At 36.2% G+C, this 17107-nt stretch overlaps 1 protein-coding gene across 7 annotated transcripts in view; it reads right to left on the bottom strand.

Annotated features, from left to right (window-relative positions):
- Positions 1 to 17107, bottom strand: part of CACNA2D1 (calcium voltage-gated channel auxiliary subunit alpha2delta 1) — a 501522-nt gene that overhangs the window by 107147 nt on the left and 377268 nt on the right. For all 7 annotated transcript variants that reach the window (XM_057549676.1, XM_007178942.2, XM_007178943.2 and 4 more), the window contains 3 exons: positions 15181 to 15250; positions 12571 to 12621; positions 10293 to 10392 (listed from right to left, as the gene is read on the bottom strand). In XM_057549676.1, the coding sequence (XP_057405659.1) occupies positions 10293 to 10392; positions 12571 to 12621; positions 15181 to 15250 (221 nt within the window). The remainder of the gene's footprint in view (positions 1 to 10292; positions 10393 to 12570; positions 12622 to 15180; positions 15251 to 17107) is intronic.

Genomic DNA, 17107 nt, shown 5'->3' with positions numbered 1-17107 from the left:
TCTTGCAAGCTAATGAGTAATCCATCTACAGCTTCATAGACACTGGCAGAAAAATACAAGCCCTTTGGGTCAGAGAGAAAAGGCCGCTTACTACTCATAGCAATACCAAGAGCAGTACCAAGAGCCAGACTGCTACCTTTGCTCACACTCACAACTCAATTCCCACAGGAGGATGGGAAGAGGGCCGGGGGTCACCTGCATAGGCAGTAGGTGTGTTTCAGGCAAGGAATCCCAAGATGAGGAAGGCCTTGATCTCATATAGGGGCAGCTGGCCCATCCTCCTCTCCAGATAGACAATATCTTAATTACTCTGCGTTGTAAATCTCTTCTGGGGAAGGAGACATCTCTATCTTTACTTATCCTGGAATGTACATAAATCTGAGCAAACTGACTGTTAATGCTCAGACTTGGAAGAAATGTGACACATTCACGAAGAACTGTCTCCTAACAGTTGGTAGAAAAGTGTTGGAAGATGACAACAACAACAACAATAATAATAATAACCAGAAAGATGATTACAATAAATAAGCACTTTTCATGTGTTATTCCAGTTAGTGCTCAATAACTTAAAGGCAAGTTAAATATGGTTCTGCCTATTTCAAAGAGGAGAAAACAGATCTGTAAGCCTTAAGTAACTTGTATAAGCTCACATAACTAGTAGTTTTGAGGCAGGAGGCAGATGGGCACCCCCCCCATGGCCAGCAATTGGAGATTCATTCCCTGTAGACTGACACTCCAAGACGAGAATAGCAGGACAACTGAGAGAGAAGGCTGGGTGCTGCCCAAATAGAAGATAACAGACCATGTATTTCCATTCTCGAAGTCAAGGAGACTCTCCCAACTAGAAAACTTCTTGGAGGTCAAAAAGGGAGGGGCGCCACCCCATAGTAAGTGATGTCAACCACCGTAGGCCTCTTCACTAGAATCCATCTTGGCTCAGAGATGCACAGGCACACGTGGCAGGATCCTGAGATGCACCAAGTACGGACTCAGAACTAGGCAAATCAAATGATTGGCCAAAGGAAACCTGGAAGAAATGCCCCAAAGAGTGATTCAAACTACCGCAAGGGCGCAACTCTCTCTCTGAGTCCGCCCATGTGTCTAACCACATGTACTGTACTCCTTTCCCTCCTAATAAACACTTCACTTGTTTCACTACTTTCCATCTTTGTGGGAATTCGTTTCTGCAAAGCCGAAGGGGCAGGGTCTTGTCACTGGCCACTGGTCTAGCGGCTAGGATTCCGTGCTCTCACTGCTGCGACCCGACCTCAATCTCTGCCTGGGAGCTGAAACCCTGCTTCAAGGCGCTGCAGGCCAAGGCCACCTGAGATCAGTTTCAACGGTTGTGCATTACTCCTATGCAATTCTATGAGTACATCTAAGAGGCAGGATTGTGAGGAGAGTGGGAAGTAGGGCACTTAACTAGAACTTAGCCTGACTAATGTCACCAGATCCTTTCATCATTATTATCCCTTCCAGCCTCCTATGTGGCTATGGGTCTTCACTCCTCATTTTGCACTGGCATTTAGAGATTGTCACCTCTAGAACTGTTGTTTAGTGACTACAGTTGGGGCAAGGGGTAGAGTTGATTTTTTTTTAAAAGTTATCTCCTACAACTAATAGCAAAGATATTATAAGGAGTATTTTGATTATTTCTTTCTGATGAATAATCAAAGATAGCATTTTAAAATGACCACAAGTTAGGAAAGCTTCCCGCAAGAAAACTGACTCAAAGATCATTAACCAAATCCTAACATTTGCATCTAATTCTTAAATAAAAATATGTGATTTTATTGAAACACAAGACCATCTTCTTCAGTTGTTAACTTTTCATATATTGTCCATAATCAGTATACATTTTCCTTTCATCCTCCACTGGCTTGCAGTATTTTACTCCTAATACGTCAAACTTCCTCACTTTCATAAACAAATTCCACTCTTTGTGTCAACATTTGAAATTTTGCCTGCAAATCAGAACATGCTGTGACTGAATTGCTGCTCTTATCATCTACCACTTACTTCTATCAAAGTATATAACTGGATTAGTGGGAAAACAGTTACATTATGCCTGCCTTTAAGCTTTGCCTAACAGCAGGCTTCCTGTCTGCAACAAAGAACAGCCCTGGAGATTACAGAAACACTAGGAAATGATCAACATTTGTTCTGACAATTTTATGTGTGACTGAAGCATAAAAATTACCGTTCTCAAAAAAATAAAGAAACTTAGATACATAAGCCTAAAAGTGAGAAGCTGCTTGATTTTTCTGTCTGATGGTTCTAGGCAACATTGGGAAAGCGTTCATACAGACTGCATCATAACTCTGGATGACAGACATGATCTTAGGTTATGAGGATGAAGAGAAATGCATGAGGGCTTTGTGGGAAGATTACTGTCAGAGTTAATTATAGAATCACTACCAGGTTTCCTCAGTGCCTTATTATTATGCCTCCCTGAAGTTACAAAAGCTAAAAGTTATATTGCTTCTTTCCTAGGCTTTCAAGCAGTTTCAGAGAGAAAAATATACAAGCACATCTGCGTGCATACATGCAAATATAGCCCAAGAGATTACAACTATTTTAGAAGGTTTTTTTTTCCACAGAATCTCTACATCATTAAGTTATTACATTTCGATTTAATGAGAAAGGCCTATCTTTTAAAGACAAAAATATGATTTTCTTTCACCAAAATGTTACATAAGAATTAATTCTTTTAAGTTTTTTAAAATTAATTTTTATTGGAGTATAGCTGTTTTACAATGTTGTGTTAGTTTTAATTCTCTTTAAATGTATCACTTTCAGGTATTTTTTTTTTCACCCAACTAATAAAAATGAAGAATTTCTTTTAAATTATGAAGTTGATGTGGTTGACATTAAATATTATATAAATGTAAATAACAATCTATGTAGTTTGATAGAAGCAAAAGGACACATGATAAAGGAAGTAAATAAATTTATAAAAAGAAGACACATTACTTAAGCAAAAATGTATAATCCAGATATAATGTTTAAGTGTTTATTTGCAAATATAAGAATAATCCAATTCATATATGCTTTTTCAAGCCAAAATATGGCAGATTTCTTAAAACAAGTCCTCCACTGAAACATAAATAACCTTCTTCTTCAAAAATTAATAATAAGTTTAGATTTAAAAGAAGCATTTCTCCTTGCTATTATAACCTAATCATATTTTATCTTAGAATTTCTAAGAATTCTAATAGCTTGGAATTTTATTTAAATATATCAGATTATGCACTAAAATTAGTAAACTTACTTTATATTTTCCTTCAGGATCCAACCACATAACTTTGTGGCTAAATCTAGACTAATAAATGAAAACAGCTGTGCTCCAATCCTGGCTTCTCACTTAGAAAAGTTACTACACTTTATGTTTCTTTATCTATAAAATTTAGGTCAGTAATATTATCTCCCTCACAAGGTTGTTGTGAAGAATAAATGAGTTACTCTGAAAAACACATGGAACAGTTCCTGCCTCGTGAGCAGTGTTAAAAAAATTAACTCTAATAATTCACTATAATGTGATTAAATTGAAGATTAATACACAAATTAGATAAATAATGAACACATACCTACTTTAGATCTTGTTCGTATTGATTTTCTGAAGGGTAAATCTATGTCTGGAATAATATGATCAGCTAACATCATTTAGTGACTTTTCAACCATGAAAATGTACTAATGTTTTTTCTCAAATAACAGAATTAAACAAAAATATATAGTCAATAAAAAAATCAGAGTATAGTTGACAAAAATATCTCCTTATGGTAAATAAGGACCATAAACCACAAAGTAAATTAATGAACCTCAACTAAATAAGCCAATATACTAGGAACTGAGACCAGTAAAACATTTCTCTGGGAGTAGAGTGGGATATCACTATGACTTCATCATAGTGTATGATGAAGCATCTTCTGCAATATTCACCTTATAATTTGCATCTTTTAATATCACTCTTCTCCCCTATTTTTGAATACATAACTGAGATATTTTCATAATTTTTAACTCAACACATTGAGATACATTACTTCCATATCAAATGCATTCCCAGTTCTTTCTACAAGCAACATATTCACTTTGCCTATATGTTTTCAGTTCACATATTCAAGTTAACATCAAGTGAGGATGCCCCAGCAAGGATTTACAAAGGGCTGTCAATGCATCAATAAAGTTTATATTAACCTGATTCACAGAGATCACAAGGAAAGACCTTGCAATTTTGTTTCTTGAGAAGTTAGTTAACAATTTTCTTTAAAGAAGTACACATTTAACAACCATAATATTTTTAGGAGAAGCAAAGGTCCTTAAAACTTGTCAGGCATTAAGAATCTCAAAGGCGAACAAACGTATGGACACCAAGGGGGGAAAACCACGGTGGGGTGGGGATGGTGGTGTGCTGAATTGGGTGATTGGGATTGACATGTATACACTGATGTGTATAAAACTGATGACTAATAAGAACCTGCAGTATAAAACAAACAAACAAACAAACAATAAAAAACAACTAATACTAAACTTTCTTTGGGTTATTTGTATGGAAATATGTTAATATAAATGTTTCAGATACTACATGAAATTTCTAAAAATCTTATATGTTCTGGTATAATATTATAAGTCATAATTCTAGTATTACTTTAAAATGTGTATCTCAGAAATAACTAAATTTCCTTGTCAATTGCATTATTATGAACTTTCATCAAATCTTTAACCGTGGTCATTTTTAAGCCTTTTGTCATTTACAGACAGTTCTGTGTATACTCTGATGCTTTTGCAAAAATGTTCCTATAAAAGGGTTTCATCTTCAAGGAGTTCATGGAAAAGACTCTGACAAGTACAGGTTTCTGGTAACTGACTATACTACTGAACTGAATGAATAAGCATTTTCAGAACTCTAATGGAAAACTGATGAATTCATAAAAGTGCTAACAAAAGATCAAGATAAAAAAAATATTAATTACATGGGACTGAGTGAACTGATGAGGATGATTATAATTTTTGTGACTTTCTGTTTGAATTAAAAAAAAAAAACCCCACAAGGACTCAGAGGCAAAAAATATACAAATCAATTTTCACTGCACAGTAAAGGACCTGTTACAGTGGAGGATTACTGGACTGAATGTCAGTATTATGACATAGTATGAGTGTGTTTCGTGTTTGTTAATTGCAATCATTGTTGCTTTTGTTGTGGTCATCCATTTACAATGCTTGGTGTCAGTTTATTTATCTCTTGTAAAAATAAAATATAGTGTGTGTGTGTGTGTGTGTGAAAAAAAAAAAAAAGAATCTCAAAGGCAATCCCATCTAAGTTTTTTATTTTAATTAGGAAAGAATCATTGATTGCTACCTAAATGTTGAAAGCATAAAATTCATTCAAAGCCGTTTCTACTGTTTAGTCAGAAAGTCTTTTGAAGCATATTTTTCAATAGCACTGTTCAGTTTCTAACTGAGGCAGAAGCTACTGGTGCCCCATCCATATTTCCTCACATATCAGCCCAAATTTAACTGTCCGAGATTTCTGCGAGCCTTTTGCTTGTGCACATGGTGGCCTGGGAACACTGGGGAATTAACGTCCCTTGGGAGCAGTCATTAACTTCAAATACTCCAGCACACTGTCCCCTTGGAAAGAATAATTTTAATTCATGCAATCTACCTTGGTACACAGAATTGCCCAGAGGATTAAGCTCTACTCACTCACAGTGGTAACTTGTTTGATAACCCACTGTTTATCAGTTCTCTTCTTTTTTTGGCTTTACTTCTCACATTTCTCTCAATCTTTCTTAGAATTACTTTCCAAATAAGCCATTTGTACTTGCATCCTTATCTCATGAACTATTTCAGAGGAAAGAGCTGATAGTAGCAGAGGTCTTAGGAAACAGATCGTCAGGATGGGATTCCAGAATTAAATCATTCACCAGCCATGTGGCAATAAAGATTCCTCTGGTAATTGGCTATATATCAGTGGTAACTGGAGTAAAGAAAACCCCTCAGAGGCCACAGCATCATAACTGCTAAGATTTTTACCTGTAGTGACTGGAACACAATACAGAAAAAAGGGGGGGAGCACCTAGCATTTGAGAAATATGGTGACAACAGTAATTATAGGGGCTTGGAGTTGGTTGGTTGTTAAATTCAGTGAAAAAAGTGACAACCTCAGATCAGCCAACTACCAACTAAGGGCAAAGTGTGGAAGCCAGAAGATATACAGGAGCCAATATAGAGATTCTAATTTTTTGATGTGAGAAGGACAACGTGTGCTAGAAACAGACACAGAATTTGCTTTTGAAAGTCACATAACTATAAAGGAGGCCGCATCCACAGCCATGGCAGGTTTCTATGCAAAAGTCAGGGCACTGATAGGCAAAGAATGGGATCTTAAGAGTAGAATGGGGACATGGGTAGATGCTATTGAGAACAATGAACTTCCAGGTTCCCCTATACCCTCTGGGTACGCAGAAGTAATCTCTTCCTCTTGGAAGGTAGTAGCTTCTCCCGTTCCTAGAGACCATAAAAGATGATGCTCTCCCTTAAGATCTGATCTCACCTCCCCTCATGGCTCAAGGCAACAAATAGACCAGGTCTCAACATGGCCTACCTGGAAAAATAGTCTCTGTTCCAGGAAAACAGAAAAAGAGAATATTCAACAAAAGAGATGCAAGATCTGTCTAATATGAACAGCAGATACTGGGAGAACATGCCAGCGGATGGATGTTGATGGATCTTGAGGCAAAAAACACCTGGTCATCAACTTGGTGTGAGGGAGCAAGTAGCCTGAGATAAGACAACACCACTCCTGCATAGGGGCAAATGGCTTAGTTAGCTGGCCAATGCCCTTGAAGAAGCAAGAATGGAAGACCTTCCCCAGACAAAGAGTTCTGGAGAGGAAGCGAGAGGATGGACCTATGGGAGTAGGCATGAAATGTGCAGATCTCTGTCTCACATCAATCACCACTAGAGAACATTCACACAGAGGAGGTACTGAACAACTGAGTGGAGAGGAGGATTTGTCCATTGTATGCAGCAACTGCCCATAAATGCAGCAGCCAGGTAGCAGAGAAAGAGGGGATATATGTGGGCCTAAAAACGTGGGCTCTTTCTCACCAAGTGGGGTATAGCTATCACCATTATTGAATGGCTAACCCATTGGAAACTGTCCAATGCTGAGTCTTTAATACAGTATCACTCTTCAAAAAGACATTCAACAACTTGATTTCAAACAGATTGTATTCGATTTTATCCCTCTGGAATGGGGTGGCGTCAATTTTGCTTTTCTTACTATTGATACATGTTTCAGTTAAGAGTTCCCCTTTCCTGTTTGCAATGCCTCATGCAGTATCATTAATCCTCCGGATTCACGTACTGTGTGATTTATCATCATGGGATACCATCATGGAATCCTACATAATATCTCCTCAAATCAAGCAATCTATTTTATGGTGAAGGAGGTCCAACAACAAACAAATGACCACAGGACCCACTGGGTCTACCATATACTGCATCACTTAGAAACAGCCAGCCTGAAAAAACACTGGGATAGTCTCTTAAGTGTGCAACTAAAGCTCCAGCTTGCAGATGACAGTCTTTGAGTAGGAATGTTGTCCTTCAAGATGCAGTATGTTCTTTGAATCATGGTGCTAAGTCCACTGATATGCTGGCATCAGACTGTATCCACTCATAAAAAACAATGTTACATTTTCAGGAATTTGTAAATGATAAAGGGATCAATCCAACAAGAGAATATAATAATTGCAAATATCTATGCATGCAATATAAAGCACCTAAACACATAAAGCAAATATTAACAGATATAAAAGGAGACACTGACAGTAGTACAATAATAGTAGGGGACTTTAATGCCCCACTTTTATTAATGGATAGATCATCCAGACAGAAAATCAATAAGGAAACACTGGCTTTAAATGACATGTTAGATGCCATCTTTAAGGATCATGAACTGGATACAGTGGACATACTGGACAGGTTTCTAACTACCATCACCTGCAACTTTTTGTTACATTTCTCTCTCTTATGGTCAGAGTCTATTCTGCCCACACATATGGAAGGCTGGTACTTAAAACCGCAGCTCACTTGGCCTTGAGGCAGAATAACTTTGAAGTTCATATTCTATACAGCTTCTAGGATGCCTCAATAGGATTAAATCCCTTTAAATTAAATTAAGTTCTTTTAATTGGCATTCTTCCTTCCTTCCCTTGCCTAATTTCCTTTAATTGGTTGTGTTTCCTGGGATACTGTCCCCAAAAAACCATTTACACTTGAATCCATGAGTAAGAATCAGGAGGAAGCCAGATTAAGACATTAACCATATTTAATGTCTGCTGGTTTTATCTAAATTTCATTAGATATGCCAAATCTGTACTGAATTTAATGCTTTTACAACTTTCTCTTTTGCTTTGCCAAAGATAATATTTTGTTAGCAACCTTTCCAATGCCTTTGTAATAAACAACATTTTTATGTACAAATTAAACTAAATGGTTATCTTTTCTGATCATTTTATTTGAGAGACCAAGCATTACATTTTACTTGTTCTCATTTTGTTGAGTAAGTCGTGAGCTAACACACAGGGTCAGATTACAAAATCAGACTGACATGAATCAGAGCTGTTAAGCAGTATCAAATTTTACTAATAATATCAAGGATGCAGACAAGCTAAAGGACTGCTAAACGTTCAGATAAAGCATAGAAAGATCTGGGTATGGAGGGAAGTTCCCCAGATGTTATGAGCTGAACTGTGTCCCCCTCAAATTCCTATGTTGAAGTCCCAACCCCTGGTACCTCCAAATGTAACAGTAATCATAGATAAGTTCTTGAAAGAGGTGATTAAGTTAAAAATGAGGCCATTAGGGTGAGGGTATAATCCACTATGACTTGTGTCCTTATAAGAAGAGGAAGAGACCCTAGTCTGCACAGAGGGATGACCATATGAAGTGGTAGCAAGAGGGCAGCCATCTGCAAGCCAAGGAAAGAGGCCTCAGGAGAAACCGACCCTGCCGGCACCTTGATCTTGGACTTCCAGCCTCCAGAACTGTGAGAGAAAAAATTCTGTAGTTTAGGCTACCCAGTCTGTGTTATTCTGTTACAGCAGCCTCAGAAAACGAATAGACCAGGTCCTTCATTACCGTATTGGAGACACTCTGGGCCCAGATGAAAGAGGTCTCAAAAAGAGCTTTGCAGGGTTCCTTGCATAGTGGGAGTATTTAAACTATGAAATATCTCCAGTTTATTACCCAGAGGGTTATATTACCTACTAGATAGTTTTAAAGGAATCTTGCTTCACTGATCTTGGGTTCTATTTATGACAGTTACCCTTAGCTAGGGATATCCTGCTAAAAGCATTTTTGGAGTAATTCCTCTTCCTCTTAGTAAATATGATTTATCTAGTTACTTGAGGCTCTGGTTGACAAGAGACTATATTCATTTCCTCTGCCTACTTTTTTCCAGGGGGTACCCTTCCAGTGAAGGGAGTAAATTGACTGTAGGCCAGCTACTTTAACTTCCTCCCATGTGGTTTTAGAGGTAGATCCATTCTCCTATGTTCAATACAAAATGACCTCACCACAAATACTTCTTCCCTCACGTGCATCTCTATGAGTATAACCACTTCAAGTGTGAAATTATATCAAGCAGTACACGGCCATGAAATTTTCTGCCAAAATTCTATGAATTAAAGTGAGATACAGTAACATTCATTTTGTCCTTTTTTATTTGCTTCAGAGTTCAATGCTCTCTAGCTATGAGGAGGAAGGTCTAAAACGGTTCCTGGAAACAAGAATTTTAAGAAAGCACATTCAAATTATCTATTGGTTCTCATGTTAATAAAAAAAAAAAACCTTTAAAAACATAATACATTATGGATATGTGTCCAGTATGAAAAAGGAGCATTACAATGAACAGAAAATTGCCATACAATTACACTGCCGAGTCACTATTTATTGGGAGTTACAATGATATCAATGAGTACGGGGGTTCACGTCAACTGTTTAAGTACCTCTGAGTCAAAGAGAATATATATAATGTTTTTCCTTCATGTTCATTGCTTCAATCACACCATTCATGGGTAAATCCTCAAACATTCAGAAAGGATCTTGGTGTGGAAGTATGGGAGAATGAGTCACAAGAGAGGACAGCTCAGTAAGACAGTCTTGTAATAGGACCAGAAATATCTCAGTCTATCTATGACAAAACACTATAAAGTATTTAAAACCAGAGGGAGGTAAAAATTGTAGATTTTACTCAGCAAAAATGCAGTCATCATATACTTACTGAAGCTACGTTCACAAAATCATCATCTGAGAGGGTTTCCAACATTTCAGAGACAGATGTTCGGATGAGCTTAAGTGTCAATCCACTAACACTCCCACTCCTATAAAAAAATGAGTCCACACATGTTAATGACCATGTAGTTAATTAACATCATACACCCTAAGGAAACACAACTTATGCACTGACTCTAGATAATAATATTCAAATAATTTTGTCTTCAAAAAACCAGTAGTAGAAAAAGTCCTATTTTTGATAGCAAGTAGAAATAAATTACAAAAAATCTTGTCTTTCTTTCCTGCAAGCATCAGAATGTATATTTTTCTAACTACAATGATGAAAATTACATGTCAAGTGACAGTTTTAAGAAATTGTGGATACTCATGGCATATTCACTTATTCAGGAAATATACACTGAATACCAGCTCTGTTAGCCAAGTTAGTAGTGATGGTTACAGAGGTTAATAGATACAGTCATTGCCCTAGGGAGCTCATTGTTTGACTTGATTAAACCAATAATTATGAAGCAGCATAATAATTTGATAATAGATTTGTAAACAAAATGCTTTGTTTTATAGCCTAAAGTAGATATTCTCTGGGGTTTAGTCTTCATTTTTCTTGTCTCTACATATTTTATGATCCTGAATGACCTCATCTATTTGCAGGGCTCATCTCTAGGCAATTAACTTCCACTTTTATGTCTCTAGCTCCCAACTTTTTCCCAGTTTTACTTTTCTAGCTGTTTTCAGATGTTCTCGTCTATGCCACTTTGCTTCTGTCATCCTTCCACCTGAAATTCCACTCTTTCCTCTCCCTTCCCATGCCTGCCTTGTTAAATCTTAGCTATAAGGATTCAATTCCAATTTTATCTCCTTAATGAAGTCTTTCCTGACACTTTAAAATGAAATGTGCTCTCTCACCTATGTATGTCTTCAGTGCTCTGTCATAATTTATATCTCTCACTTCCTACAATTGTTTTAATTTACTAATGTGAATATGGTTTAATTTCACTAATACATTTGAATCATCTTTGAGATCAGGGACCATGTCTTAATCATCTTTGTATCATCACATTGTATACAGGATAGCCTCAACACATTTCTGTTGAAATAATTTTTTAAAATGGCATTACAACTTCATCTACATTTTTATCCCACTTGGTATCCGACATGGGTTCCAAAGATTTTAATAAAAGAAATTATTTCAGGAAATTAGCATATATCCAATAGGATTATAACATATTGCATTACCATTCAGATTTATACTTCAGAAGAATATAAGGATTAGCATATGTACAAACTCTATAATAACTTAATTAAAACAAGATGAAGTTTAAATGCATTGTAACAAATGAAATGAGATTTAATTATTTGTTACATTTGTCAAATTCATTTATCTTCTCTTTCTCAGGCAAGGTTATAAGATTTTAAACTTGTTCAATTCACATTAAAATGGAGAAATTTTCAAACGCCGACACTATCCTGTGAAATGAATTTAGTTGCCTATAAGACATTGGATTCTGTTTCTTCCAGTGGCAAAGAACAGATGAGGGTATACTTTTATTCCCTCAGGGAAAATAATATAAGCATTTTATACCTCACGTTTTTAGTTCCTTGCTATTGCTCTTAAAAACTAAATCTCCAAAGCAGGATATATTCTTCGCTATGTTCTACAGTTTCATCATCTGTCTTATTGGAAGATTACATACACGCGTGCGTGCGCACACACACACACCCTAACTTGAAGCAATGTGACAAAAAAATAAAATGACCAATATAAAAACTCATGAAATTCTTTCTTGTATTTCAGCATTGCCCTTGAGAAAGGCCTAGTATTGACATTTAATATATGTAATATTTATCTATTGATATTTTGTGGCCAATCCCTAAAAGATATTTGAATCATTAATAACTAAGTGCCAACTAATTGTTCTACTTTTTTTGGAAGCAGAAACAGCTTAGATTTAGCAACCATGTACTTTAATATTGTTTAAAATATAAAGCAAAAAACTGGAAGCAAATCAATAATTTTTCAAAAAGTTCAGACTTTAGAATCAAGCCATAATTTTCAATTTTGACATAGATTCCTCTCATTTTCAATAAGAGAATTTTTGTTTGTTTTGTTACTGCCTTAATTTGATTTCTTTGTCTGGTTATAAAAGCCAACATAATTATTCCTTGTCTTTTTTTCAACTTATTTCTAGTCCCAACCTACTACTGTTATCTAAAACTCCTCCCTATATTCTCAGTATATGAAAATTATGTAATATTTAACTACTCACACATCAACCAGAATAAGCATGTCTTTAGGAGATGCGGCTCCTTGGATGTACCTGTAACAAATATCATACGAATAATTTTTTCTCTTGTAAAATATCAAGCATTGATATTTGTTGAACTGCTATTTACTAATCTCTGAGATATGTTCCAAGCAAGGCCCTACTTCCATTCTATCTAGGCAGACGATGCTCTTTTATTCACAATTCTGTAACATCAACTTTAGAAAATCTACATTTAACATAATAGAAATGTCAGAGGCATAATACATAAGGTATGTTTTACAGATATTTATAACAAAGGAATAAGAGATGTGCTTTAATACTAGGAGCAAAAGAAATTAACTTCTGGAAGAACATTTCCCTAAAAAAAAAAAAATGTTATCCTAAATTCCATTTTGCTGACCACAGGTTGTAAAACTCACTCTAAAGAATAATAATAGGGCTTCCCTGGTGGCAAAGTGGTTAAGAATCCACCTGCCAATGCAGGGGACACGGGTTCGAGCCCTAGTCCGGGAAGATCCCACATGCCGCGGAGCAACTAAGCCTGTGCACCACAACTATTGAGCCTGCGCTCTAGAGCCCGCGAGCCACAACTGCTGAGCCCACTTGCCACAACTACTGAAGCCCTCATGCCTAGAGCCCGTGCTCTGCAACAAGAGAAGCCACCACAATGAGAGGCCCATGCACCGCAACAAAGAGTAGCCCCCGCTCACCACAACTAGACAAAGCCCGTGAGCAGCAACGAAGACCCAACGCAGCCAAAAATAAATAAATAAATAAATACATAAAGAAGAAGAATAATAAAAACAAATAATAAGATTGTATCATGTATTTAAACACACACAAAAACCCCCCGCAAAAATAGATTCGTGGTCTAATCTGACAAAGGGACAATAAAGACTGACAAAGGGACAATAAAGTAATTAAAAACAATATATAATGTTACTTCCAAGAGTTTCAAGTAGTGGTTCTCAGACTTTATAGTATCTTAAAAATCACCTGGAGAGCCAGTTCAAAATGCTGATTCCCACACTCAACCCCAGCCCTACAGATTCAGAATCTCTGCACGTGAAGAGACTCAAGGAGAATAGTTCAGCCACTGTAGAGATAAACTTAACTACAGGTGAATGATCCTGAAAACTCATGTTGCCTGGCCACAGGCTGATGGGAAGTGGGGACCTGCCTTCCCCAACAAGAAGAGCTGCATCTGAACTCAGTGTTCTACTTATTGTCCAAGACTCTAAATCTAACTTCTCAGAAGCCTGCCAGGAATCTTGCCAATAAGTTTTCAGGCAACATTCAGCACAATTAGTAACTATTCAGGACTATATGTTCATGAACAGAGTTTACAGCTTGCACTCAAGTTTGTTTTTCTATTAGAAGGTAAAATGGCAGGGTTGCTGGGATATTCCAGTGGAAGGCAAATCTAGTTCATGTCTAGCATCTTGACAAATGGTCCTGACATGCCTCTCCATGAGGAAGATGGAGTACAGGATATCATCTGTCTCTTCTAGTTGGGACCTAGTTTCTAAGTTTCCGCCAAAACAACTGGTTCCTGAACCCAAATCATGTGATGTCATAGGCTTTGCCTCCACTGAACAACCCACGGCTCCAAAGCCACTAACTTAGAGAAATATTATCAAGAATAATATGTGGATTAATAATACCTGGTACTATTATACATGGTTGGTGATTATGTAAATTGCTACTGGGACATTTAATAGGGCATTTTAAAAGCCTTAAATACGTTTCTTTGAATCAACTATTATGTGTCTTAGAATTTGTCTGAACCCTAGCAAAAAGTCAGAAATAACCTAAATGTCCAATAATAGGGGATTTTTAAAATAAGCTACCATCTGGTCATTCTTTTAAAATGATGTTACTGTGTCTCTTATGAAAAGGTATTGATATGAAAGAGTAGGTTACAAAGCACTATATTGTATAACATGTGAACTCATTAAAAAATATAGGGCCACACATTTAAATATATTAAAACAATGAATTAAAATGCATGAGTTTAATAATTGTTTCCCAGTGACTGCGATTATGATGTATTTGGTATTTTTTGATTCATATGTTAGGAAAATGAGTTTATTTAGTAGTAAGGAACAAATAAATTTTTTTTTTGGAAAAATGAAACGTCAGCTATATGACTATAACTAGGGGCAGCTCTTACCTTGGGGCTAGTTCTCATTAGTTCACCACCAGAGGCAAACTACATTCTACTCTATCTAGATGTTGATTATTAGAGCCCTACTCCAAGCAAACTGGGAGACTTTCAATAGAAATCCCCACCAGCTAAATTAGATTTAGAAATGACATTGACTATAAAACTTAAAGTAGTCCATTTGAAATGCATTTGATGAATCATTTCAACAACTTCATTATCACTGCCCATTGAACTCATCATCTTCATTTAGCTTTAACTGTTTTAAAGTATAAATGTATAAAAAATTCAAATGTATAAAAGGGAAAAAAAGAGGTTTTTAAATAATCAGATAATATTCATCCTAATAATGGAAAGAGTCCCTCCAACTTTTTAACAAAAAAAAGAAAGAAAAGAAACCTTATTTTGTCTTTTTCATCTTTTCATGGCTACCCCAAAATTCTTACCATGGTCTCCTGCGTACATCATAAAGATCAATCTTGTTTGGAGTTCTACTGTTATCAACCCATGGAGAAGCTTAAAAAAAGAGAGAGACAGAGAGAAAGTGAGTGAGAGACAGCAAGAGAGTGAGAGAGAGAGAGAGAATTTAAATTTCAAATAGAGAATTAAAATCAAACTATTGGGTTGGCCAAAAAGTGCCTTCGGTTTTTAAGTAAAAATAAAAGACACATTTTTCATTTTCACCAAGAACTTTGTTGAAAAACGTATTCACCGTTTTGTTTTACTACTTTCTGCCATTTTTCAGGCAACTTCATAATTTCATTTTCCCAAAATTTTTTATCTTTTTGAGCAAAGAACTGTTCCAGGTGCCTTTTACAGTCTTCCAGGGAATCGAAGTCTTTTCCATTAAGAGAATTTTGTAAAGACTGAAATAAATGGAAATCCGAAGGTATGATGTCTGGTGAATACGGCGGATGAATCAGAACTTCCCAGCCAAGCTGTAACAGTTTTTGCCTGGTTATGAGAGAAACATGTGGTCTTGCATTATCCTGATGGAAGATTATGTGTTTTCTGTTGACTAATTCTGGACGCTTTTAGTCGAGTGCTGCTTTCAGTTGGTCTAATTGGGAGTGGTACTTGTTGGAATTAATCGTTTGGTTTTCTGGAAGGAGCTCATAATAGAGGACTCCTTTCCAGTCCTACCATATACACATCACCTTCTTTGGAAGAAGACTGGCCTTCGGTGTGGTTGGTGGTGGTTTATTTCACTTGTCCCAGGATCTCTTCCATTCCACATTATTGTACAGTATCCACTTTTCATTGCCCGTCACAATTTGTTTTCATTACGTTTAAGTAGAGAATCGCATGCGGAAGTACGGTCAAGAAGGTTTCTTTGCTTAACTTATGTGGAACCCAGACATCAAAGCGATGAACATAACCAAGCTGGTGCAAATGATTTTCAATGCTTGAGTTGGATATTTTGAGTATGTCGGCTATCTCCCACGTGGTATAATGTTGATTGTTCTCAATGTCTCGATTTTATCGCTATCAACAACTGGTCTACCCGACCTTGGAGCATCGTCCAGCAAGAAATCTCCAGCACGAAACTTCACAAACCACTTTTGACACGTTCGATCAGTCACAGCACCTTCTCCATACACTGCACAATTGTTTTTGCATTTCTGTTGCGTTTTTACCTTTCTTGAAATAATGAAGCATAATATGCCGAAAATGTTGCTTTTTTTCCTTCCATCTTCAGTATTAAAATGGCTACACAAAACTTCACCAATTTTGATAAGTCTTTTTTAAATGCACGCTGATATGACAGCTGTCATATACTGTCTAACAAAATTGTTTCGAATGAAGTTAAAGACAACTAAGTGCTACTAGAGTCATCTTACAGAAAAAAACTGAACAGACCTTTTAGCTGACCCAATATTAGATTTTATCTAGGAAAGTAATACTTTTAAAAGTCACAAAGCACCAAGGACACATTCCACTTATCCACAGTAATGTTAAAATGGGAGATACCATTTTTATGCCCTTAACCTTTTTCTTTTTTAAAATTTAAAACAACACAGCAATACAAAAGAAAGTTGTATAAGTCAATTTCTTTTTCATATTATTTCAGAAATAACTTGTTCACAATTGGGATTTTCTGGTGCCAATGAATATGTTTTACCAGGTGTCCAGAAGTTATACATTTTCTTTCTTCTCTACTAACAGAAAAATTTACCTTAAAAGAAAATTTATTTGCCACTAATGAAAACTGCACTTACAATTATTTGATCCTTATATTTTCATTCAATGCTATACTATCTTGGTCTATAAAAAGACTGTTTTTCTTGGATTGTTATCACATAATAGCATAATTTTTTAACCTTATTATCCCCATATTTGATAATGGCCAGTCCGTTTGAAATTATCATTTAA

The sequence above is a fragment of the Balaenoptera acutorostrata genome, chromosome 7, assembly GCF_949987535.1.
Source record: "Balaenoptera acutorostrata chromosome 7, mBalAcu1.1, whole genome shotgun sequence".
Taxonomy (NCBI): Eukaryota; Metazoa; Chordata; class Mammalia; order Artiodactyla; family Balaenopteridae; genus Balaenoptera; species Balaenoptera acutorostrata.
Note: the sequence above shows the minus strand (reverse complement) of the source record. Positions and strands in the feature narration are given on the sequence as shown.